Raw genomic sequence first — 24,895 nt, forward strand, 5'->3', positions numbered from 1 at the left:
TAGGAATTTTAACCCTAAAAAGTGACTCTAGGTCCTTGTAGATGGACTTAGATTTCCTACAAAACATTTTAGCTGCCTGAAGCCACCACTAGGGGGAGCTCAGGAGATTACCGTATACTGTAAATGATCTCTCCTACAGAAGGAAAAAGCCATATCATATCAAGCAAACCAGACACTCCTCAAATAACTGCCCCTCATAGTTCATGTTTGTTTTTTCCATAGAGCATTGCCTGGAAATATATTCCAATGCTCTCTCCTCATTGATACCACGTCCTTCCCTAACTTTGTTCTCAAAGCAATCTACTGTAAGTCCTAATTGTCCTCCTATGTCAGGCAACCAAAACACATTGGTTAGGTCATCACAGTCTGATCGATGGATGTTCGACACCTGGAATCCTTTCATCGATTAATACCTTGTGCCGTGGTTGACAAAAGTACACGTCTACAGACCCGGAAAACACCGCAGCTCGGTTCCCGTTGACTTCACTGGGGTTGGGCCGCAGTAACCGAAAATGGCTACTACACAGTGTATAGAACTGGTGTTCCTGCTCCATATACTTTTGGCAACCACATCACCAGATATCTGTTGATCAATGAGGTTCAGATGTCAGACCCCCACCAATCTGATATTGATGACCTAACCTATTTGGGAGTAGTCAATCTCGCTTTAAAGGCAATCTATCATCCGCATACAACCCAATGTGTAAATCAAACATCACCTCTATATAAAGTAGATAACATAGGATGCACTATTCACTTAAAGGGATGTCACAGCTCACCTCCTCCTTCCGTAGAATGACTGATAACACCTCTATATACAGTAGATAACACAGGATCCACCATTCACAATAGGTGATGTCACAGCTCACCTCCTCCTCCTGTACAATGATTGATAACACCTCTATATACAGTAGATAACACAAGATCCACCATTCACAATAGGTGATGTCACAGCTCACCTCCTCCTGTACAATGACTGATAACACCTCTATATACAGTAGATAACACAGGATCCACCATTCACAATAGGTGATGTCACAGCCCACCTCCTCCTCCTGTACAATGACTGATAACACCTCTATATACAGTAGATAACACAGGATCCACCATTCACAATAGATGATATCACAGCTCACCTCCTCCTGTACAATGACTGATAACACCTCTATGTACAGTAGAAAACACAGGATCCACCATTCACAATAGGTGATGTCACAACTCACCTCCTCCTCCTGTACAATGACTGATAACACCTCTATGTACAGTAGAAAACACAGGATCCACCATTCACAATAGGTGATGTCACAGCTCACCTCCTCCTCCTGTACAATGACTGATAACACCTCTATGTACAGTAGAAAACACAGGATCCACCATTCACAGTAGGTGATGTCACAGCTCACCTCCTCCTCCTGTACAATGACTGATAACGCCTCTATATACAGTAGATAACACAGGATCCACCATTCACAATAGGTGATGTCACAGCTCACCTCCTCCTCCTTATGTACAATGACTAGTAACATCTCTGTAAATGAAAACTCAAACTTAAGACGACTATTGTAATTGTGCCCAATCAACATAAAAAAATAAATAATAATTACTGATGGAAATACATTATTATGTAATGGGTAAAACCTAAACTAATCGCATACATAGGAGTTAGGCCTCTTTCACACATCCGTCTTTTTGTTTCCGTCAAAATCTGTCGTTTTGTTAAAAAAAAAAAAAAAAAAAAAAAAGATCCAGCAAATTTCCCCGCTGGATCCATCTGTTATTCATAGACTTGTATTAGTGACAGATTATGACGGATGGCCTCACGTTTTGTCCGTCATGCTCAGGATCCGTTGGAATTTGTGTATCCGTCGTCTTGACAGAACGTACAATGGAACATTTTTTATCTGCGTTAAAAAGTCCGGCAGCTACAGATCCTGTGCCGTCCGACGTTGGCTATAATAGAAGGCTATGGGCGCAGGATCCGTCGCTGTCCGTCAAAAGACGGAATCCAGCGACGGATTCCTTTTTTTTTTTTAAACTGAGCATGCCCGGGAGAATTTTTCTTCAGTTAGTTTAACTTATTTTTCCATTCCGGGTAAAGGAAAAAAAAAATCATTTTCATCCGTCAAAAAAAACGGATCCAGTGCATCAGTTTTTTACAATCTGCACAGGATCCGTCTTTTCAACACTTTGACGGATTGTGACTGATTCTAAAAAAACGGATGTGTGAAAGAAGCCTAATGGAAAGGCCAAAAAGCAACAAAACTGAGCTCCACAAAAGATGGCCAGTGACACAGGATGTCAAAATATAAAATCTATATACTTTTACTGATTTACCAAGATCACCAGGGTTAAAAAGTGAGTCACACAAGAAAGAGGCGTCGCGCTCTGCGGGAGAGAAGAAATACTAGAAAGGAGACTGAAACAATGCACAATGGCACGAAGATGGTAGATGGGCACCACAAACACGTCGCTGTAAGTGGAGAAGACGACAGAAATAGAACTATAATTTTTTATAGATAATGATGTGGAAAAAGGTTGTTTTTTTTTTTAACTACATGTAATATAGATACCTGATTTAAACAATAGGTCGATTTCTGACGACACGTTCCCTTTGTTTGCACCAACCAATTTATTGGTGGAGAGAAGTAACTTCATCATGCGCCAGCTGCCATAGATATTATTGTTGGCCGGTCCCACTGTAAAGACGAGTTCTGCCAATCTTCTTCTATGTAGGAAACTTAGTAGCCAGTCGTGTATAGTATCCGAGCACCAAACAATATTTTCTCTGCTATGGATGCTTTCCCAAGCCAAACTGGCCAGCTCGCTGCTAGGTGAAGCTCAATAGCTGCCAGGCGGATAATTACTTGGCCGCAGCAATCAATGTCTATGTCGGTCTTTAGGCTCGGGCTACACGGAGACTTTCTGTAGCCATTCTAATTGTAGCTGTCAAATCACAGATGCCGTCCACAGGGTTACACACCGCTCATACAGCTCAATAGATTCCTTTGGAACGAAGCTCATGTTAGTTACAATGAATCGATGGCGCTGCAAACAGTCTTGGTGTCTGTACCCAGAGAGAAGGACTAAGTCATTGATGCATCTGTACAGATCAGAAAGATGCAGTGGGTTAGTTATCATAGTGGATATAGCCAGAGAATGGGCATCTAAATTGAGAAATGGCAGCCTAGTAGTAACCTGTGTGTTGGGGGAAGTTGAACGTTGCGATATTGACTGGAAAAATCAGTATTTTAATTTGTACATGGTTCCCATTGACTGTAACAAAAAAAAAAATATATATATATATATATAGTATATACAAAAATGTATATATAGTTTTTACATGCATCCAATCATATCTCACATACGGTAGTGTAGCTTGGTCCAGAGTACGTTCATACCGAAGAACAGTAGGTACTAAGTCTGAATTAAGCCAGACAGCATGAGATAATGAGATATAGAGAAAATACAGAAAACAGCACTCATGATGCAGTTAAAAGGAATATTTAATCAAAAAATGACCTATTCCTGTACAATGACAGATGACTCTTTATACAGTAGATAATACAGGATCCACCATTCACAATAGATGTCACAGCTCACCTCCTCCACCTGTACAATGACTGATATCACCTCTATATACAGTAGATTACACAGGATCCACTATTCACAATAGGTGATGTCACAGCTCACCTCCTCCTCCTCCTGTACAATGACTGATAACGCCTCTATATACAGTAGATAACACAGGATCCACCATTCACAATAGGTTATGTCACAGCTCACCTCCTCCTCCTGTACAATGACTGATATCACCTCTATATACATTAGATTACACAGGATCCACCATTCACAATAGGTGATGTCACAGCTCACCTCCTCCTGTACAATGACTGATAACACCTCTATATACAGTAGATAACACTGTATCCACCATTCACAATAGGTGATGTCACAGCTCACCTCCTCCTCCTGTACAATGACTGATAACACCTCTATATACATTAGATTACACAGGATCCACCATTCACAATAGGTGATGTCACAGCTCACCTCCTCCTCCTGTACAATGACTGATAACACCTCTATATACAGTAGATAACACAGGAGTCACCATTCACAATAGGTGATGTCACACCTCACCTCCTCCTCCTGTACAATGATTGATAACACCTTTATATACAGTAGATAACACAGGATCCACCATGTACAGTAGATGTCACAGCTCACCTCCTCCTGTACAATGACTGATATCACCTCTATATGCAGTAGATTACACAGGATCCACCATTCACAATAGGTGATGTCACAGCTCACCTCCTCCCCCTCCTGTACAATGACTGATATCACCTCTATATACAGTAGATTACACAGGATCCACCATTCACAATAGGTGATGTCACAGCTCACCTCCCCCTCCTGTACAATGACTGATATCACCTCTATATACAGTAGATTACACAGGATCCACCATTCACAATAGGTGATATCACAGCTCACCTCCTCCTCTTGTACAATGACTGATAACACCTCTATATACATTAGATTACACAGGATCCACCATTCACAATAGGTGATGTCACAGCTCACCTCCTCCTCCTGTACAATGACTGATAACACCTCTATATACATTAGATTACACAGGATCCACCATTCACAATAGGTGATGTCACAGCTCACCTCCTCCTCCTGTACAATGACTGATAACACCTCTACATACAGTAGATAACACTGTATCCACCATTCACAATAGGTGATGTCACAGCTCACCTCCTCCTCCTGTACAATGACTGATAACACCTCTATATACAGTAGATAACACAGGATCCACCATTCACAATAGGTGATGTCACAGCTCACCTCCTCCTCCTGTACAATGATTGATAACACCTTTATATACAGTAGATAACACAGGAGTCACCATTCACAATAGGTGATGTCACAGCTCACTTCCTCCTCCTCCTGTACAATGACTGGTAACACCTCTATATACAGTAGATAACACAGGATCCACCATGTACAGTAGATGTCACAGTTTACCTCCTCCTCCTGTACAATGACTCACCTCTATATGCAGTAGATTACACAGGATCCACCATTCACAATAGGTGATGTCACAGCTCACCTCCTCCCCCTCCTGTACAATGACTGATATCACCTCTATATACAGTAGATTACACAGGATCCACCATTCACAATAGGTGATGTCACAGCTCACCTCCCCCTCCTGTACAATGACTGATATCACCTCTATATACAGTAGATTACACAGGATCCACCATTCATAATAGGTGATATCACAGCTCACCTCCTCCTCCTGTACAATGACTGATATCTCCTCTATATACAGTAGATAACACAGGATCCACCATTCACAATAGGTGATATCACAGCTCACCTCCTCCTCTTGTACAATGACTGATATCACCTCTATATACATTAGATTACACAGGATCCACCATTCACAATAGGTTATGTCACAGCTCACCTCCTCCTCCTGTACAATGACTGATAACACCTCTATATACAGTAGATAACACAGGATACACTATTCACAATAGATGATGTCACAGCTCACCTCCTCCTCCTCGGTTTGTAATGAGTTTTGCCCTAATCATGCTCATTACATCAACACCTTATCCGAGCACGCTCGCTCATCACTAGTCAGGAGACGTGGACGTGCAAACTACAGATACTTACTTCTGCTTCCCTCAGAGTGTACATCCACCTCTGTGCCGTAGACTAATGTAAATCTTCGGACTCAAGCCTTGGATGTGAAGAATGGGTAACCATTGATGAGAGAGACATCATTAAGTCTTATCCCCTAATGAGGTTGAATTGTATAGGATGAACACAAGCTGTCCGCTAAATATATCTCCCCAGGCGTTACGATGGCGCCCTATGACGTGTAACCCTTTGTTACTCTCCTGGCAGGTCTGTGGGTAACAATGAAGCTGCTGCCTGGTGACATTCATCAGATCCGAAAGGAATTTCCTCATCTTGTGGATAGATCTACAGCCGTGGCCCGAAAAATGGGATTCCCTGAGATCATCATGCCAGGTGTGCAGCTCTGCAATTACCGGGGTTAATGGGAAAGGGCAGCGGATTCTGAGCCGCTAATTTCATGTTGTACCAATTAGTACAAGACTAAAGGGGTTTTCTTGAAAAGAAATAATGACTGTAATATATATATTTTTTATTTTCCAAAGCTCAGACGGTCATCCCTGGACTATAAAGCAACGGATGGGAGTTACCGTGTAATAGACCCTCCCATACCAGATGTTTTTAGCGCTAAAAAATCCATAAAGCTCTGTTCACACCCTGAAAACATCAGCTTTTTACTACAATTTTTTCCGAATTTTCAGCTTAATCACAACCTATAGACTTTTGTGTCTGTGTTATTCTTCCTGGAAATATATGAATAATGGACTCCAGGGTCTTACAGTTCCCCTTATCAATTGTGTGTGCCAGGATATCATCCCTCTGGTAGGGCGAACGGTAACACCCATAGATTTTCATTATTTGTTTATTACGCCAGGGAACATAAGGCTCCGTTCACAAGCCATTTTTATGTTACTTTGACAATTCTTGGAAAATGTCCTGATTCGGGCCATAGAGTTACGTACTTTGCCTTTAACTGGCTTTGTCAGCGAAAAAAAGTCTATTATCATGTGAGCAAATGTATTTGAAATTTTTATACCAGATTTCACAGTGCAAAACTGCATACATTATGAAATAAGTCTCTTAGACCTGATGAGGCTTGTGTATTTACGTTGAAAAATTCATGTCAGAACAGGTTGTATAATCCTGATATTATGATGAGCATTTTTATAAATTCAGATATGGACTGAGAAAGCTCATGAGTCCAACTGTATTCAGTCTCCGCACGTTCTCCCAGCCTGACTGGAAGCCGCAGCTTGTACTAAGCAGTGTGAGATCTCAGCAGAGGGGAGGTCCTCTGAGGAGCTGTCAATGCAGCTTAGTGAGATAGTATATAGCTTTCATAAAAGATTATGCAGACATGGATTATCATAGTAAGTACACCAGTCTCATAGGATCTAATGTATGTTTAATTTCTGAATTCTGGTCCACTTTAAGGACACATTGAAAACAAGCAGTAAAAGTAGCAGAGTCTGAACCAAGCCGCAATGAGACCATGAAGAGGTGCAATTTTACAGGGATTGTCGTCTTCTTTAACAGAGCAAACGTTATAATACCAAGACATAAAACAGATTTATTGCATGTGATAGTAGTGCTGCTCTCTGCCACACCATTCAGCTTTTTATATGTAATCACCCTTAAAGGGGTTGTTCATTTTTTGGACATTTTTTCCCCTTTATTTTAAATACATGCAATTGGTGCTAAAAATCATTTTTGCAATTGGGTTTAATTAAAACTTTTGCACCAATTGCCTCTTTATTACACTGTGTACTGTTGCCTGCCGAATGAGATAAGCCACGTAGACAGTGTAATACAGCGGCTATAGGAGCAAAATTGATAATGAAACCCAATTACAAAAATTATTTTTAGCCCTAATTTCAAGCATTTAAGTGGAAAAAAAAAATTGTTCACATAGATGGACAACCCTTATAAGATTATTAACACTGCCTTCTCCCTGAGACGAGGCTTTTCCTGGCATCAAGCGTATTTTACCTGGCTATTAATACTGCCTATCCCTGAGACGAGGCTTTTCCTGGCATCAAGCGTATTTTACCTGGCTATTAATACTGCCTATCCCTGAGACGAGGCTTTTCCTGTCATCAAGCGTATTTTACCTGGTTATTAATACTGCCTATCCCTGAGACGAGGCTTTTCCTGGCATCAAGCGTATTTTACCTGGCTATTAATACTGCCTATCCCTGAGACGAGGCTTTTCCTGTCATCAAGCGTATTTTACCTGGCTATTAATACTGCCTATCCCTGAGACGAGGCTTTTCCTGGCATCAAGCGTATTTTACCTGGCTATTAATACTGCCTATCCCTGAGACGAGGCTTTTCCTGGCATCAAGCGTATTTTACCTGGCTATTAATACTGCCTATCCCTGAGACGAGGCTTTTCCTGTCATCAAGCGTATTTTACCTGGTTATTAATACTGCCTATCCCTGAGACGAGGCTTTTCCTGGCATCAAGCGTATTTTACCTGGCTATTAATACTGCCTATCCCTGAGACGAGGCTTTTCCTGTCATCAAGCGTATTTTACCTGGCTATTAATACTGCCTATCCCTGAGACGAGGCTTTTCCTGGCATCAAGCGTATTTTACCTGGCCCATAAAAGGGTTTTCTGACTGCAGGCAAAGTAAAAGAAGCAGAAAGTGCTCTAGAAAGGAAAAAAGTAAAGATCACTTCTGATCCAGCACGCATGCTCCGCCGGTCCTGCACCACCATGTGACTGCCACAGCCAATCAGCAGCCTCCACGGGCATGTGCCGCGCTATCTGCCAGTACCTTATTTTAGAGCATTTTCTGCTGCTTTTCTCCCAAGTTTGCAGCCGCTTCTTCGTTCTGGTTTTGCTACGTTTGCATGTTTAGCTGTAGCTGGCTGCTTTCTTGCAAGCGTCCGCATTACCTGCTTCTGAAATTGCTTTGGGAAACAAATTAAAAGAAAACATTCGTCCAAATAAACCACAACAGGAGGAGGGGACCGAAAGAAGAATGGAGGAAAAGAAAGGAATAAAGGGGTAAACAAAAAATCAGGAGGAAAAGGCATCCTTTCATTAAAGTTCTGATGGAACTTTTTTATTCTTATTAATTCATCTTGCCGTCTTTTCGCTTGCACTTTTCTGATAGAATCCCCTCCATACAGACATTCCTTTCGGATCCACCTGATTGAGCATTCCCTTTTAATATATCTACGACTATTCCGGATATGTGCCGGATGGAAGGTGCGGCGTGATCTATCTTTAACTGTAACATTTACAGCTTGATGGCGGCTGCGATTCTCTTCCCTTTTTATAAGGAATCAGGGAATCATTGCCTAGAAGCGGCAGAGTGCATTGTGTTGGCCTGGATTTCTTCTTGCTAGTTTTATAAGCCATGAAAGCACAGCGATGTTCTTTTATTAATTATGCATGAGCATCGCCACCGCAGTAGAACATCCTGGCTGTTACATTAAACTCCAGCAAGGTTTTTGGAGTTATATCTGGAGGCTCTTTTTTTTTTTTCTTTTTTTTTGCTATACTCAAAGGGAAAATTTAGAGCAACGGAGAAGAACCTTCCTTAATACGTGGCCTTCAGAACGCCCACATCACATCTTGATAAAACTTCATAAACATTACATACAGCTAATAACATCCAGATGAGTGCACCTATAGTCTAGGAGTGCTCCTGGCAGCTTGTCATCGGCTTTGTTACTCCATAGGAGACTACAGATTACGCCACCACGTTGCATTTTATTCTGCTGATGTATTTAAAGAGGTTTTCCAATTCCAAATTATTGATGACCTCTCCTTAGGATTGGTCCCACACCCATCACCCCACCGATCAGCTCGTTCCACATCCTGTGCCTGCCGGAAGTTAAAGATTTACTAAGCGGAACAATACAGCCCCCTTGAACTGTGTATTGGCCGGTCTCCGATACTGAAGATCCGCTCCCATTGAAATGAATGTGAGCTGAGCTCCGGTACCGGAGAACGGCAACTACACAATGTACAGGGCTGCTGCGGGACATGCTAAGAGCTGATTGAGTTGGGAAAAGGGGGCCAGTTTTGGATCCCTACGGATCTGAAAATGATCATTTATCCTTATGTTGGATAATTGGGTTCTGTGTTAACTGTTACATTTTTGCATTTTTTTTCCCACCAGGTGATGTTCGCAACGATATCTATGTTACAATGTTTCAGGGTGACTATGATAGAGGCAACAAGACTACGGCCAAGAATGTGGAGGTCACCATGTCTGTATTTGATGAGGATGGGAAGCGACTGGAGGTAATTGTTCTTCACCCGGTTTGTCTACACAAATTTAGGGTATAGACATTGCGGTCATAATGATTTTTATTTTTTTCGAACCATTTGCTTTTGAAGGACTTGCGTAATTAAAGTGACACTAAATTTTCCAATAAAATATCCACAATATATTCAAAATGCGGACCCCCTCTTCAATTTTTACAGCACAGTATTGGTAAACCGAGTCCCGGCTTCCCAGACGTCTTTATTAGTGATGAGCGAGTGTATTCGTTGCTCAGGTTTTCCCGAGCACGCTTGAGTGACCTCTAAGTATTTGTGACTGCTCGGAGATATAGTTTTCATCTCCCCAACCTGAATGATTTACAGCTACTAGCCAGGCTGAGTACATGTGGGGGTTGCCTGGGATCCCCACATGTAATTAAGCTGTCTAATAGCTGTAAATCATGCAGCTGAGGCAATGAAAACTTAATCTCCGAGCACTAACAAATACTCGGAGATCACCCGAGCGTGCTCGGGAAAACCCGAGCAACGAGTACACTCGCTCATCACTAGTCTTTATGCATACTGTGCTTTGATCGTCTGAGTTACTTCACCGGGTCTTTGAAAAAAACAGCTGAGAGCAGAGTAGTCTGAGAAGATGAGACTGGAAATCAGAGAAATTGTCTTAAAAAAAAAAAAAATTAAATGGAGGCAGTGGGCATTTCTAAGTGTCTTCATTGGGTTAGTCCAGGAACCAAGGCACCAGACCATCTCAGAATGGAAGCATAAGGTAGACCCCTGGTGTCTTGTTTCTCCAAATTCACCACTTTACCTGTTGCAGACACAGTGTCCTTGAATAGAGATGGGCGGACACATCCAGTGTTTGCCACGCTGTCATGTGCATCTATCCATTACTAATCCTATAGTTGTATGGTAAATAAAGACACAGCCAGAATAAAGTCCTTTATTAGAAATAAAACAAAGCACACTTTTACTTTTTTATATGAAAATAACAAACACCGCTATACTCCCCTAACGCCCATTCCATTGAATCCCTCGTCTCCTGTAATAAAACAAAAATAAAAAAACAACAATATCCCTCACCTGTCCATCATTTTGTCCCACGCGGTAATCCATGTCTGGGGGATAAACCGTTTTCAACCTTGACAGTGCCAAGATACGACCGTCCAGGCTGAGAACCACAGGTGAATGATCTGCTGCCGGCGCAGCCTCAGTGACTAGCGGTGACGTCATCGAGGTTACTGCCGGTCACTGGGGCTGTGTTCTCAGCCAGGCTGAACTACGGTGTCCTCTGTGAGATCTCCGCTAGCACCGTGAGACTCGGTGCAGAGGCGAGTTCAACGCAGTTCAAATTCACCGCTGTGAAATTCTCCAGGTGAACTCGCCTCTGTATCGTTAGACTTTTTCTCACGGTGCTAGTGGGGATCTCGCCGTGGTCACCGCAGTTCGACCTTGGTCAGCTCTGCAGAGCAACATTTTGAATTACACTGAAGTGCGCATGCTTGACCTCAGCTCCATCTATCGTCTACTTTGGGACTGCTGGAAATGGTCAAACGATTTACTCTGCTTTCTCAAGCAGTCCCGTAGACAATGAATGGATTGAATTTAAGCATGTCCACTTCCGCTACATTTAAGGCTAGGTAAGTTCACTGAAAACTACTGTCCCAGCGGTAAGACCTTCAACAATCAGTAAGTTGTTGCTTATCCTATGTGTAGGAGTAGACTTTCGATTCGGACAGTACCCTTTCCAGTAATGGTGCTCCAATGTGTTGATATCATAGTCCTTGCTGCATAGAGTATATACTGTATAATTTGTTTCTTCCGTTATTAATTCATGTTTATTGTGGAGCATATTCCGATTTGTTTATAATATTTCATCACAAGTTAAAAACCCCTCTCGTTCTACTTTATTAAGAAACTCCACTGTACGTCTTCTGCTGCTGAATTTATGGGGCTATTGCCTCCGCTCAGAAGCTGTGAACACCTACATTTATTTGTTTTTGTCTTTTCTTGATTTTGCTTTGTTAAGAACGTGATTTACCAGGGAGCTGGAGACGAACCTGTGTCAGAGTACAAGTCCGTGATCTACTATCAAGTGAAGCAGCCCCGGTGGTTTGAGACTGTGAAGGTAAATCGTGCAGTAAAATATAAAATAATAATAAAAATGTTCTCAATACGTTTTTTTTATTCATAAATGCAGAAAAATAAGAGCAGTTAATGGGGATGATGATTGGAAACTTTTGCACACACTGACAAGTCTATGACCCAGGAGACATTCATTGTGAGAGGCAGATTTACTAGACTCCAACACAGAGCAATTTTTAGACCTGTTTGCACTTCTGCGGCTCATTCCACAAATGGAGCAGCATTGACGGAATAAGGGTCTGGCTTAGACTAAAAGTGGGGGCAAGACTGAAAAAAGCAACGTGTGCCATAATTTAACCTAAAAATTGGTCAAGATTACTACATATGCCCCAATAGATATAAGAAATGGCACTTCCTTTGTCCACAGGCTATGTCTGCATTTGCAACTTAACCTCATCCAGACACCACACACAACCCATGGATGGAGGGGTTCTGCTCCTGTAAGAAAAGAGAATTTTTTTCTTATATTACACAACTTCTTTAAGAATCTTAAAAAAAAATTTTTCTTTCTAATTTTTTCTGGAATTTCTTCACTCAATAAATAAGTTCTTCAACACACCAATACGAGTGCCAAGTATTTCTACATCACTTCCTGTTCTGTAGACTTCACCTCTCACAGGCTCTTCTTGTTCTGTAGACATCACCTCTCGCAGTCACTTCCTGTTCTCTAGACTTCACCTCTCGCAGTAGCCTCCTGTTCTATAGACATCACCTCTTGCAGTCACTTCCTGTTCTGTAGACATCACCTCTGGCAGTCACTTCCTGTTCTGTAGACATCACCTCTGGCAGTCACTTCCTGTTCTGTAGACATCACCTCTCGCAGTCACTTCCTGTTCTGTAGACACTACCTTTTGGCAGTCACTTCCTGTTCTGTAGACATCACCTCTCGCAGTCACTTCCTGTTCTGTTGACATTACCTTTTGGCAGTCACTTCCTGTTCTGTAGACTTCACCTCTCGCAGTCACTTCCTGTTCTGTAGACATCACCTCTCGCAGTCACTTCCTGTTCTGTAGACATCACCTCTCGCAGTGACTTCCTGTTCTGTAGACATCACCTCTCGCAGTCACTTCCTGTTCTGTAGACACTACCTTTTGGCAGTCACTTCCTGTTCTGTAGACATCACCTCTCGCAGTCACTTCCTGTTCTGTAGACATCACCTCTTGCAGTCACTTCCTGTTCTGTAGACATCACCTCTCGCAGTCACTTCCTGTTCTGTAGACATTACCTTTTGGCAGTCACTTCCTGTTCTGTAGACATCACCTCTCGCAGTCACTTCCTGTTCTGTAGACATTACCTTTTGGCAGTCACTTCCTGTTCTGTAGACATTACCTTTTGGCAGTCACTTCCTGTTCTGTAGACATTACCTTTTGGCAGTCACTTCCTGTTCTGTAGACATTACCTTTTGGCAGTCACTTCCTGTTCTGTAGACATTACCTTTTGGCAGTCACTTCCTGTTCTGTAGACATTACCTTTTGGCAGTCACTTCCTGTTCTGTAGACATTACCTTTTGGCAGTCACTTCCTGTTCTGTAGACATCACCTCTCAGCTGTCACTTCCTGTTCTGTAGACATCACCTCTCAGCTGTCATGTCATTTTCATCGGATCACATTGACTGCTTTCACCTATGTTTACAATTGGTTTACCGGATTCGCCATTCGCAATAGGGGATGTCAGGTCACCTCCTAAGCCTCTTTGCGCAATGAACTATGCACATCTCACAGAGCATGCCCACAACACTCCCCTTTAGAAGTTGATGAACATCTCCAGTTTGTTGTTTTGTAAATCCATGTGGCTGCTAGTGCTCTTTAACAGCAGCTCAGGCAAAATGTCCTCCCATGGTCCGCACCAAAAGCTGAGTAGAATGATAGAAAACATTTCAATATGTTGTCTTAATTAGTAAAAGGAATTATATTTCAAGACGGTCTTGCTCTTCATTCTTACGGTCAGCCAAGAGTTAGCACAAAAATGCTCTTTTTATCACCCAGCTTAACTTTAGGTTTAGTGTCCCTTTAATTGTGTGATACCGCTATCAGCGTTAACCTGTTATACCAAAAGTTCTTTATCCTTTTTTTCTCCCATCTGAGATGGGTTTTCCCTATGGAATAAAAGAAGACTTACTCCTAAACCTCAATCCGTACTAGTCTGATGGTAATAAAGTGCTGCTTCTTCGATGTCGCTGAATAAATCCCACTTTTCTTGTTAATCTCCTCTGTGGTTCAGCAGCCGGAAATTTCATAATATGTGTATTGATGTTGTTCTTGAGACTTCGCTTCATCTTCTGTATTTATTAAAGGTCGCCATCCCCATTGAAGATGTGAATCGGAGCCACTTAAGATTCACTTTCCGCCACAGATCTTCCCAGGAGTGTAAGTAGCACATATGAGTTCTTAATGATTTGTAATGATTTAGGACATGTATGGCTCAATCCTTACACTTCTGTCATTCTTATTACTACATTTAATGATTGCTATTATTGGACACCTTTATATCTTTCTAGCGTGTACTGGTCAATTGCTTAAAGGGGTTCTCCGGTAATAGAAAAAAAATAGCTATAGGAATTGTCATTATGAAAAAAAAAAAAATAAATTCCTTAATACATTTAATTAGCAGAACACAATTGTTTTCTCAACGCATGTAATCAGTGTAGAATTATACAATTGACATGGCTGCAGCCATGCTATAATGACAGAAGCCTGTCCTAGAACATTAGGATGGGAGTGTGTGATGTAAGAAGCTCCGCTGCTGTGTCCTAGATTCCTCTACCATGTATTGTCATTCAGAATGACAGGGTGGACAGCAGTGTCAGCAGCCTCTTCTTGCCTTAGCAGCTGTATTATCTCCAGTATTGGATCAGATGGCTGGGCAGCAGTGTGAGCAGCCTCTTCTTACCTCAGCTCTCCTGGTATCTACAGTATTAGATCAGATAGACAAGGTGGACAGCAGTGTGAGCGGCCTTCTCAGCTCTCCTGGTATCTACCATATTAGATCAGATAGACAGGGTGGGCAGCAGGGTGAGCAGCCTCTTCTTACCTCAGCTCTCCTGGTATCTCCAGTATTAGATCAGATAGACAGAGTGGACAGCAGTGTGAGCAGCCTCTTCTTACCTCAGTTCTCCTGGTATCTACAGTATTAGATCAGATAGACAGTATGGACAGCGGTGTGAGCAGCCTCTTCTTACCTCAGCTCTCCTGGTATCTCCAGTATTAGATCAGATAGACAGGGTGGACAGCAGTGTGAGCAGCCTCTTCTTACCTCAGTTCTCCTGGTATCTACAGTATTAGATCAGATAGACAAGGTGGACAGCAGTGTGAGCGGCCTCTCCTTACCTCAGCTCTCCTGGTATCTACCATATTAGATCAGATAGACAGTATGGACAGCAGTGTGAGCAGCCTCTTCTTACCTCAGCTCTCCTGGTATCTCCAGTATTAGACCAGATAGACAGGGTGGACAGCAGTGTGAGCAGCCGCCTCTTATCTCAACACCCGTGATATTTTCAGTATTAGATCATATAGAAAGGGGCAACAGCAGAGTAAGCAGCCTCTTCTTGCCTCAGCACCCCTTGTATCTCTAGGAGTTAATCAGATAGTGTGGGCAGTAGTTTGAGCTGCCTCTTCTTACCTCAACACTCCTGGTATGTCCACTATTTGATCAGATAGGGTGGACGGCAGTGTTTGCAGCCTCTAATTACCTCCGCACCCCTGGTATCGCTAGTATTTGATCAAATACAGGGAGGACAGCAATGTGAGCAGCCTCTTCTTATCTCATCACTCCTGGTATCGCTAGTTTTAGGTCAAATAGACAAGGAGGACAGTAGTGTGAGCACCGTCTCTTTACCTCACCACCCCTGGTATGTCTAGTATTTGATCAGATAGAGGGTGGACAGCAGTGTGAGCAGCCTCTTCTTATTGCCTCACTCCTGGTCTTTTCAGTATCTGATCATAATATCCACTATGAGCACATTTTCCTAAACATGAAAGCAGTTTCCAAGCTTCCTACTACACACGCTCACAGGTTATTAATATTCTAGAACAGGTTTCTCTCAGTGTAGAAAGACTGTGGCTATTTTAATTCAATAGTAATTACCTTCATGGACAAAACTATTGTAATTTACTAATTTTAAGATACTTACTGTAAATAAATATGTAAGTCTCGGACAACCTTTTTAATGTTTCATGTGCAAGTCATCTGGCATGTATTTACTTATTACGCTTTTAGTAGTACTGTACAGTTCTCTCTTTCTTCCATAGCCAAAGATAAGTCTGAGAAAGTTTTCGCTGTGGCATTCGTCAAACTTATGAGATACGATGGAACAACACTAAGAGATGGAGAACATGACCTGATAGTTTACAAGGTAACACAATAATAGGGTTTATACAAAGTGATGGTTGTTGGTGGATCCAGACCCTCAGGTGGACATACTGACCTTTTCATTGAAGTAGTATGTGTAATTCTAGTGTGGCCTGTATTCAGTTTGCATCTTATCATAACTCTTAAAGGGAGATTTTCAAGACTTCTGAGAACTTTATGGATTGTTATAAAGTAAATAAGCATTATCACTTTACTCCCACTCCTATCTCTACCTGTGCCTCCACTCTGGTGGTCTTCGTCAGCAGATGGTAAGATCTAAGCAGATTTAAGACCAGTTGAACTTTGATGTGGTCACTAGTGATGAGCGAACGTGCTTGGATAAGGCGTTATTCTAGCATGCTCGGGTGCTAACTGAGTGTCTGCGGCGTACTCGGAATATTTGTTCGAGTCACCGCCGCTGCATGTCTCGCGGCTGTTCGACAACCGCAGCGCATGCAGGTATTGCCTGTTTGCTAGGTAATCCCTGCATGATTTGCGGCTGTTGAACAGCCGCGGGGACTCGAACATATTTTTTTCAAGCACGCCGAAGATACTCCGTTTGCACACGAGCATGCTTGGATAACACCTTATCCGAGCACTTTCTCTCCTCAGTAGTGGATATGAGTCCACAGACCCCATAGAAGAAAGTTTAAAAGGAGAGAGATAAAGGCTACACACCCCGCCGCTGTCGCAATGAGCTTACTGATAGATTCGCTGTTAACTTATTCTGCAGTCTATGTTCAGTGATACACTGATATTGTAGAATAGGGGCTGAGCTGCAGAACTACACCGTGTACAGAGCTTTGCTTTTCCAGCTCCATGCACTGTTCACGGAGCTGTTGACAACCGGTCTTGGTGGTGCCCGCCATCGGACGTCCATTGATGACCAGTCAAAAGGATAGGTCATCGATATCTTAAGTGTTAGACATCCTCCTTGACTTTAAATACTATTTTTCCATTGTGCATCACCATATTTACTCTCCGAAGGGGATATCCTTGAAACTGGAAGTGTAGCATAAAGACATATTATGAGCTTTCCTGCAGGAACCCCGCTTCGTCTGATTGTTATTTGTAATTTTCCACATTCTCTGTCTGGTAATATATCGCTAGCATTATTACTTTAAGAAATGATCCGATTATGCAATAAATGTCGCTAATATTAAAAAAATAGATTTGCGAGTTACACCGTCATTAATCGTCGTACGTGTATCAGAAAGTAAATGGTGCATTATTTTACCATTTAATTGGATGCCGGTGATTGGTAGCACAGATTCATGAATCACAAGTCCTGGATTAATTTACTGTTGTAATTAACCAGTTTATTCATGGTGGCAGAGGTACGGCGGCTGATCGTAGCTGTGACTATAGTATTGGTGTACCCGGAGAGAATTCTCCGGTAAGTACACGGCGTTCTAGAGACTACATTGTAATGGGACGTTTCCCGCTGCTGACGACTATTTAGTTAGAGTTGACGTAGCGGATATTAAGTGTAGGGATGTTTATTTATTCATCTTTATTACTTTATTTGCTTTTTTTTTTAATTGCATGAAAAGGCAGAGGCAAAGAAACTTGAAGACGCAGCGACCTACCTTGGCCTTCCTGCAACAAAGATTGAATTAGAAGAGAAAGGACACTCGGCCACAGGGAAGAGCATGCAAAATCTGGGGAGCTGTACTATTAGCAAAGACTCTTTCCAAATATCTACTCTTGTTTGCTCCACTAAACTCACCCAGAATGGTAAGATTGTGGCGGATTAGGACTTTTAAAGATGGTGGGCCGTTACAGCAGTTGTACCAAGATCGCAATGTAGGATAGGTACTAAGTGTCACTACCAATCACGAGAATGGGGTGCGTAAAAAACTCCAAATTACGGTGATTGATATGTTTCATCTTGGAAAAAATGCACCAAGGCTCAAAATACGGCGCGCTGTATGTGCACGATATCCCGGAAATATAATTAATTATGCTGGTGATATAAAACCCTGCACATTCTATACACCAAATACGCTGTGTAAAAAATGCAGTAAAAACGCAGTGTGTGAATGTGCCCTTCTTAATCATCGCTCTCACTTGGAAAGGGAACTGGGTACCCCAATCCAGTGATTAGATACTTATCGCCTATCCTGGACATAGGTGATAATTTGCTATCTACAATCCCTTTTAAAGGGGAAACTGTCAACAACAAAAAAACAAAGCAAAATTCACTTTGCCAGCAGCCTTTAGTGGTCATCTGCAGGTTAATACCTTTTTAAACATGTGGCAGTCTAACAGGACGTGCGGCTGAAGGGAGAAAATGATGCTCTATTCTCCCTGCAGCTACCAGTCTCCTGGGCAGCACAGTGGGATGTGAACAGTCGGTGCTTACTGTGATGACCATGGATCATTTAGATAGAGGTTGTCTTTAGTTTCTGTTTTACACGTTTCCTCAAAGCATCCTGAATAATGGATGAGACATAATCCTGGCTCATAGAACATATTTTTGTGGTGTCCTCCTCGCAACATCTTTGTATCAACCTGTGCATTTGTCTACATCTCCATTTCACAAATGCAACGTTGTAGCTGCTTGGGACACTGTTATTCTTGTTACTTTGTTGTTCTAGCGCAACCTGATGATCCTCTTTTCCCTTTTTTAGTTGATTTGTTGGGGCTCTTGAAATGGCGCTCGAACACAAACCTACTACAGCAGAATTTACAGCAGTTAATGATTGTCGATGGAGGCGAAGTCGTTAAGGTAAATTGGCAATCTAATTCTAATTTGAAGGTTGGAGTCTAAGGGGTAACATTTCTCCTTGTGGAGAGTGACAAGCAAGGCCTTGTATTTCAGAGTGAAGAGACCTACAAGCCATGCATGCTCCTCTGGGAAATTTAATATGCAAATTGCCTCTTCAGAGAAGAAGAGGACTAGAACTCTATAGTGCCACCTATTGGAAGCATCAATCATACAAGTCAATATCGACTCTTTAACAAGCCTTGCAATATGACTAGGGATGAAAGCCAAACCAGAATCTTAATTTGCAGATACGGTGTTTCGGGGTGTTGCCCTTCATCAGTGTAAAGTATGAGATCTGATTTGGCTAGGTGAGAGGCTCTGGACTGAGGTTTAAGGGGTAACATTTCTCCTTGTGGAGAGTGACTTCTCAGAGTGACCAGACTTATAAGTCATGCATGCTCCTCTGTAGAACTTTAGACCATTTGCATATTTAATTTCCCAAATACAATCAGACTCATGACATAAAAGGAGGCACGTATCAGGGCAAGGCCACATGGGGCTTCTGAAAACTGCGCTGACCTGCTGTTCAATGTTTCCAAATGCGTTTAGTGTTGGCGGTGTTGGTTTGCAAATAAAAATGCATTTTACCTGAATAGGCTCATAATGGCCGCAAGAGTTTCAGGGAATAAGGATCAATTTTTTTCAAGAAGTTGAGCAACCATTGAAAGTGAATTTGACAAGCTGCACCAACTGCACTTCGCCCCATCGTGGCTGCTTCATGTATTGGATAACCTTGCGGATCACTTGCATGGATTTTGACCCAAACTTTATCATTTCTAGTTCTTGCAGGACACTTTGGATGCGTTGTTTAACATCATAATGGAAAACTCTGAGAGCGAGACGTTTGATATATTAGTCTTTGATGCTTTGGTAAGTTATATCAAAGGAAACAAGACGACAAAGAGCAGAGTATGTGTTCGCTGCTGGAGATCTGCTGTCTTGATTTGTCTTCTTCAACAGATCTGCAATCTGTTTTACTTTTGCAAGGGAAATTGTAGTATAAATAAAAATGGTAACACAGGTTAAAACCGGAATCTGTACAGATTATACAAAGCAATCATATGGTAGGGAGAGAGTATAAAATGCAGATTCACTTTGGTGCCTTTTTAACGGAGACCTGAGAATGGTTAAAATAATGGTGCTTTTCATGCAATGTTATAATCAGAATTAACCTTGGATGCTACTGATCCTGCAAACATACACTGCTAAACATTTAAGGGAAGTGGGGGAAGGATGGAAATCACGGGATGGATATACATGTTAGTAATACGCAAATGATGAAAAGATGGAAACAACTTTTCAAGACATCTTGATTTATTCAATATGGAGTATATGCGCCACCTGCAGAAATCCCCATACTTGCAGCCGAAAATAAAGCAACCACAGCAGCCAATAGTATATATGTAAAATCATGCTAATAGAGGGAAACATCCCATATAACAAGCCTGTAAATGGATATGTGTGGGACACACTAATGCTTACTAGAGACAAAACCACTGAATAAAACTAGTGCCATAGTCCAAAGTGAATGCGAATATGAAAAATGTATTATAAATATATAGAGTGAAAAAAAAAACATGGTCATAAATAGGGAAACATGTGGCAACATATAACATGGGAGCTAAGAGCAGGGTGGCGTCCACTGCACAATATACAGAGTAGTACCAAATAGAACGCATCAAGCCAAATGTGTACAACAATCCATACTGACATTAAAAAGGTAGCGGTTAGTCAGAGTTGAAAACATGCCATATGGAACAATAAAGTAAACATACCAGTATACGCAGGACACCACACCGACTCAAACCCACCCCATACTTGCAGCCGAGGCTGCTATCAATGAGGTTATTAATGGTGAAGAATATTATGTTGTGCTGAATTCAAATGGGGAAATCATCAAGATCTGCTGCTGGCAGCTTCCTTTGCAATTGCCAACCAATGACGTCCCAGATATGCTCGATGGGAGACAAGTCTGTAGATGCTGACTTCTATGGGAGCACGTTTAAACCACGCTAGTGGCTTGTCTGATGAGCAACGTGTGACCTGACATTGTCCAGTTGAGAGAGTCCATTCAGCGGGACAGACCCTTCCTAAGACGACCATTAATAACCTTATTGATAGCAGCCAAAGCTGTAAGTAAAGGGACCTCTGCATGTGGCGCCCATATTCGATACTGAACAAACCGAGATGTTTTGAAAATGTTGCTTCCATTTTTTTTATCATATGCTTATAATTAACATATCTTTTCTTATCCTTCCTGTGATTTTCATAATTCCCCAAATTTTCCTTCTTGGTGTTGCAATTTCAATGTTGAGGAGTGCAGATGTGATTGCTTCTGCTGCTGAAGTGTACCGTCTTGTTCTATTAAAGTAAGTGGATGATATGGAAACGGCCAAGTATGAGGTGACTTCTGAATATATTGGGACTTCACACCCCCATCTCAGGATCCTCAGCGACCCCATGGATTGGGCTTCTCTAACAAATCTAGACAAGGGATTTTCCCAAGGTTAGAAGTTATTCCCCAACTGTAGGGTAAGGGATAACTTACTGATCATGGGTGGTGTGACCACATGGACCCCCAGGGCTGCTCAGAGCACGGTTCTGGGGAGCCCTATCTGAATGGGGGAAAAGTTAAGCATTCACACAACCACTCCATTATTTTCTATGAGGCTGATGGCGGAGGGACAACACTCAACTTTTTGCATTAGTCTTATAAACAATAAAGCGGAGGTGCGTGTTCTCGTTGTCCATCCCATTTAGGCGGGACTTTGCAGAGCCGTGTTCTCTGGATCACTGGATGTAGCAGCAGTCAGACCTTCAGCGATTAGAAAATACTTAGTGATTACCGGATTAAATGTTAAATCTCCAACCCCCTCAAAAACAAACAAACAAAAAAAAATAGGGCATCACTGCAAATTGACCCTTTCTGCCACAACAACATCTTTAAGAATAGCGGGAAAATCGACTAAGCCAACATATCTCTTGGAGTTACCCACCCCTGGCATACCACCATTTAGAAACTCGATGGTACCCCATATAATCTAAACTTGTAAAAAAAAAAACAACAATCTCCGAAAAAACCCAAAAAGTTTTGCCAACTTTGTGAACAGTGTTATACTGTGTGCAGAATAGATAATTTTCTGCCGAGGATCTGTCAGTGCTACAAAACGCTGTTTAATATGTAATGAGCCTGTTGTCTGGGTATACTTTCTCCCTTTCTGAATTTCTGATTTTTCCCTCTGAATGGACATCCTGCGCTGTAGGCATATGCTGCCGTGTCAGAATGCTCCCCGGCTCAGGATGTGCCTCCTACGATCGTGCATTATTTATGAGACTTTTTTTTTTCTTGCAGGTATTCATTATTGGTCTGATCGCAGATCGGAAGTTTCAACACTTCAACCCAGTCCTGGAAACTTACATAAAGAAGCACTTTAGCGCAACCCTGGCTTACACGTAGGTTTAATCATTCCCCTAATAATACATCAGTTGTGACAGTGTGAGCTGGATACATGGATGCCCAAAGAGCCGCTGGAATATCTCTGTCGGAGCTTTAAAAATTCATCACTAGTTTTTGACCTATTTAAAAAAAAAAATGCAAATAGATGCATGGTTTTCGGAGAATGGAAAAGTTTGATTTACACTTGCATATTCCTAATTTGATATCTCAATAGGTTTGATGTAGGGTATTGAGAGCTTGGTATAACTTTTAACCTTGATTTATTTTCTTTTTCCTTTTCTTGCTGCCTCGATGCAATAGAGTAGCGCACCAGACTGCTTATATAACTTTCCCACCCACGTCTGACTCTGAAACTCACCGGTCTAAAATTATTCATAAAGGCAGCAGGCTCTTCCAGGGTTACCTTCTCCTGTTAATGACCTGATGCAGTTTTACATTTAAGTACATTTTTCCTATTGATTATAAGTTTTGTGTTTTTGTTTTTTTTATGTGACACCTTATTTATTTGTATTTATATAAATTTAATATCACCAGAATTATACCGACTGGCAGAGTAAAAGTAACCCATAATTTATAACATCAAAATGTATGTTTTTATGTCCCTTCTACCCCACTAAGTGTTAATCTATAAGTTATGGGACCCCAAAATGATGGAAACCTTACAACTCATCAAATAAAAATTAAAAAAGACTACAATAACAAAAAATAGTGACTGTAGTAAACTTTGTAACACATCTTATGTGTAGCTATAACTGATCCTCCAGTGAATGAAACTTAGACTGCCATCTCACTGAAGGACCAGATTAAAGCTGCATATTGACATCTATGGTGAGGAGGAGACAACAAGGAGAGGCAGAGATGTAGGCGGGTGGTGCTGATGCTTTTAGCAGTATTGTATGTTATCCCAGTGCTTGTTTCACAGCTACACTGCTCAGTACTGCTGTATCATGTCCTCCATTCTGCTTCTGAGCATGTGCTAAATATAGACAGGTGAGCAGGAATCTGTTTAACAACTGAAAATGAGAGAGAGCCTGAATAAGGGGAAACTATTGACGATCAGGATACAAGTACATGGCAGATTTTATTTTCTCCGTGACAGATGATGTTGGGGAAGAGAAGGATTGAGCAGATTAATTTTAAACGCCCGATCCCTTTATTCTCAGGGGAGATAAGCCGCCATCAGAGATTTCTGTCAGCTGCTTTCTTCCTCTGGCGGCTTTTGGCTGAGTCCAAAGCCCAACAGGTATTTCATTTTTTTATGGGCCCTCGGACTGCAGGATGTGGCAAATGTGGGCTTGGTAGTAGGCTTGGAGAGACAGGTCTGGATAAGAGCAGTGTACACACCACGGTAAATATTTTTTAGCATGTTTTTGCGTTAATGTTCATTTTTGGTGCTCTAGTGCTATAGAATAAAATTTGCATGCAAAGCCGCAGGGTTGATGAGAAAGGAAGCAGAGACCCAATCCTTCACTTGTACAAGGTCTTTGCTTAATAGCTTTGATATTCCAGCCTTTTACTATCCATTAGCGATTTATAGTTATTTACTCCGTATTCCTGCCAAGTATGATCAATAATGTGGATGCCCACATATCTGTTCCAGAAAACTGATAAAAGTGTTGAGGAACTACGTGGAAAATGCCGATAAACCTGGCATAACAGAACAAGTCTTCAAGGTCATGAAAGCCTTGGAATATATCTTCAAGTTCATCGTCCGCTCCAGAATTTTGTTTATTCAGTAAGTATTTTGAACGATCCTCTGATGTTACCTTGGTAAGTAGTTTAGAGTGTCCTACGACTTGGAGGTCTAAGGGGCAAAGTATAGGAGATTGCCAAACTGGGGCAGGGAGACTTAAAGGCCATGCAGTTCTCCCTGGAAAATGAAATATGCAAGAAGTGTCTTCACTGAGGAAGAGAACATTGCACTAATGAGGGGCAAAAACAGAGGTCTTTTCATTTTGGAGAAGATACTCGTTTGACATTATTGTAAAGGGTTTTCTGCCTCTGAGTATAATTTTTTTTCCCGCTTATATACTGGGTGTAATTGAACTACAACATTTTTTTTGTAATTTTGTTTCATTAAAAATGTTGCACTAGCTGCCATCCAGCTGTCAGTGTAGCGCTGTCGACGTCTGGCTTCAGAATAACTGAGAATTCATCACTTTGTAACTCTTATTTTATCTGTATTTTTCTGAGATCCTCTCCACTAATTTATGACCACAGACCACATCAAAGTTGAATGTAGAGACAAAAAATAGCCAATTGGTGCAACATTC

The 24,895-nt window shown here is 41.7% G+C and overlaps 1 protein-coding gene across 1 annotated transcript in view; it reads left to right on the forward strand.

Annotated features, from left to right (window-relative positions):
• DOCK1 (dedicator of cytokinesis 1) overlaps positions 1–24,895 on the forward strand; it is a 478,132-nt gene that overhangs the window by 116,777 nt on the left and 336,460 nt on the right. Inside the window, exons 13-22 of the mRNA XM_077258384.1 lie at positions 5,932–6,057; positions 9,800–9,924; positions 11,933–12,031; positions 14,342–14,414; positions 16,296–16,399; positions 17,949–18,132; positions 19,029–19,126; positions 19,946–20,035; positions 22,518–22,618; positions 24,223–24,357. Of these exons, the coding sequence (XP_077114499.1) occupies positions 5,932–6,057; positions 9,800–9,924; positions 11,933–12,031; positions 14,342–14,414; positions 16,296–16,399; positions 17,949–18,132; positions 19,029–19,126; positions 19,946–20,035; positions 22,518–22,618; positions 24,223–24,357 (1,135 nt within the window). The remainder of the gene's footprint in view (positions 1–5,931; positions 6,058–9,799; positions 9,925–11,932; positions 12,032–14,341; positions 14,415–16,295; positions 16,400–17,948; positions 18,133–19,028; positions 19,127–19,945; positions 20,036–22,517; positions 22,619–24,222; positions 24,358–24,895) is intronic.

Source organism: Ranitomeya variabilis, chromosome 4 (assembly GCF_051348905.1).
Source record: "Ranitomeya variabilis isolate aRanVar5 chromosome 4, aRanVar5.hap1, whole genome shotgun sequence".
Taxonomy (NCBI): domain Eukaryota; kingdom Metazoa; phylum Chordata; class Amphibia; order Anura; family Dendrobatidae; genus Ranitomeya; species Ranitomeya variabilis.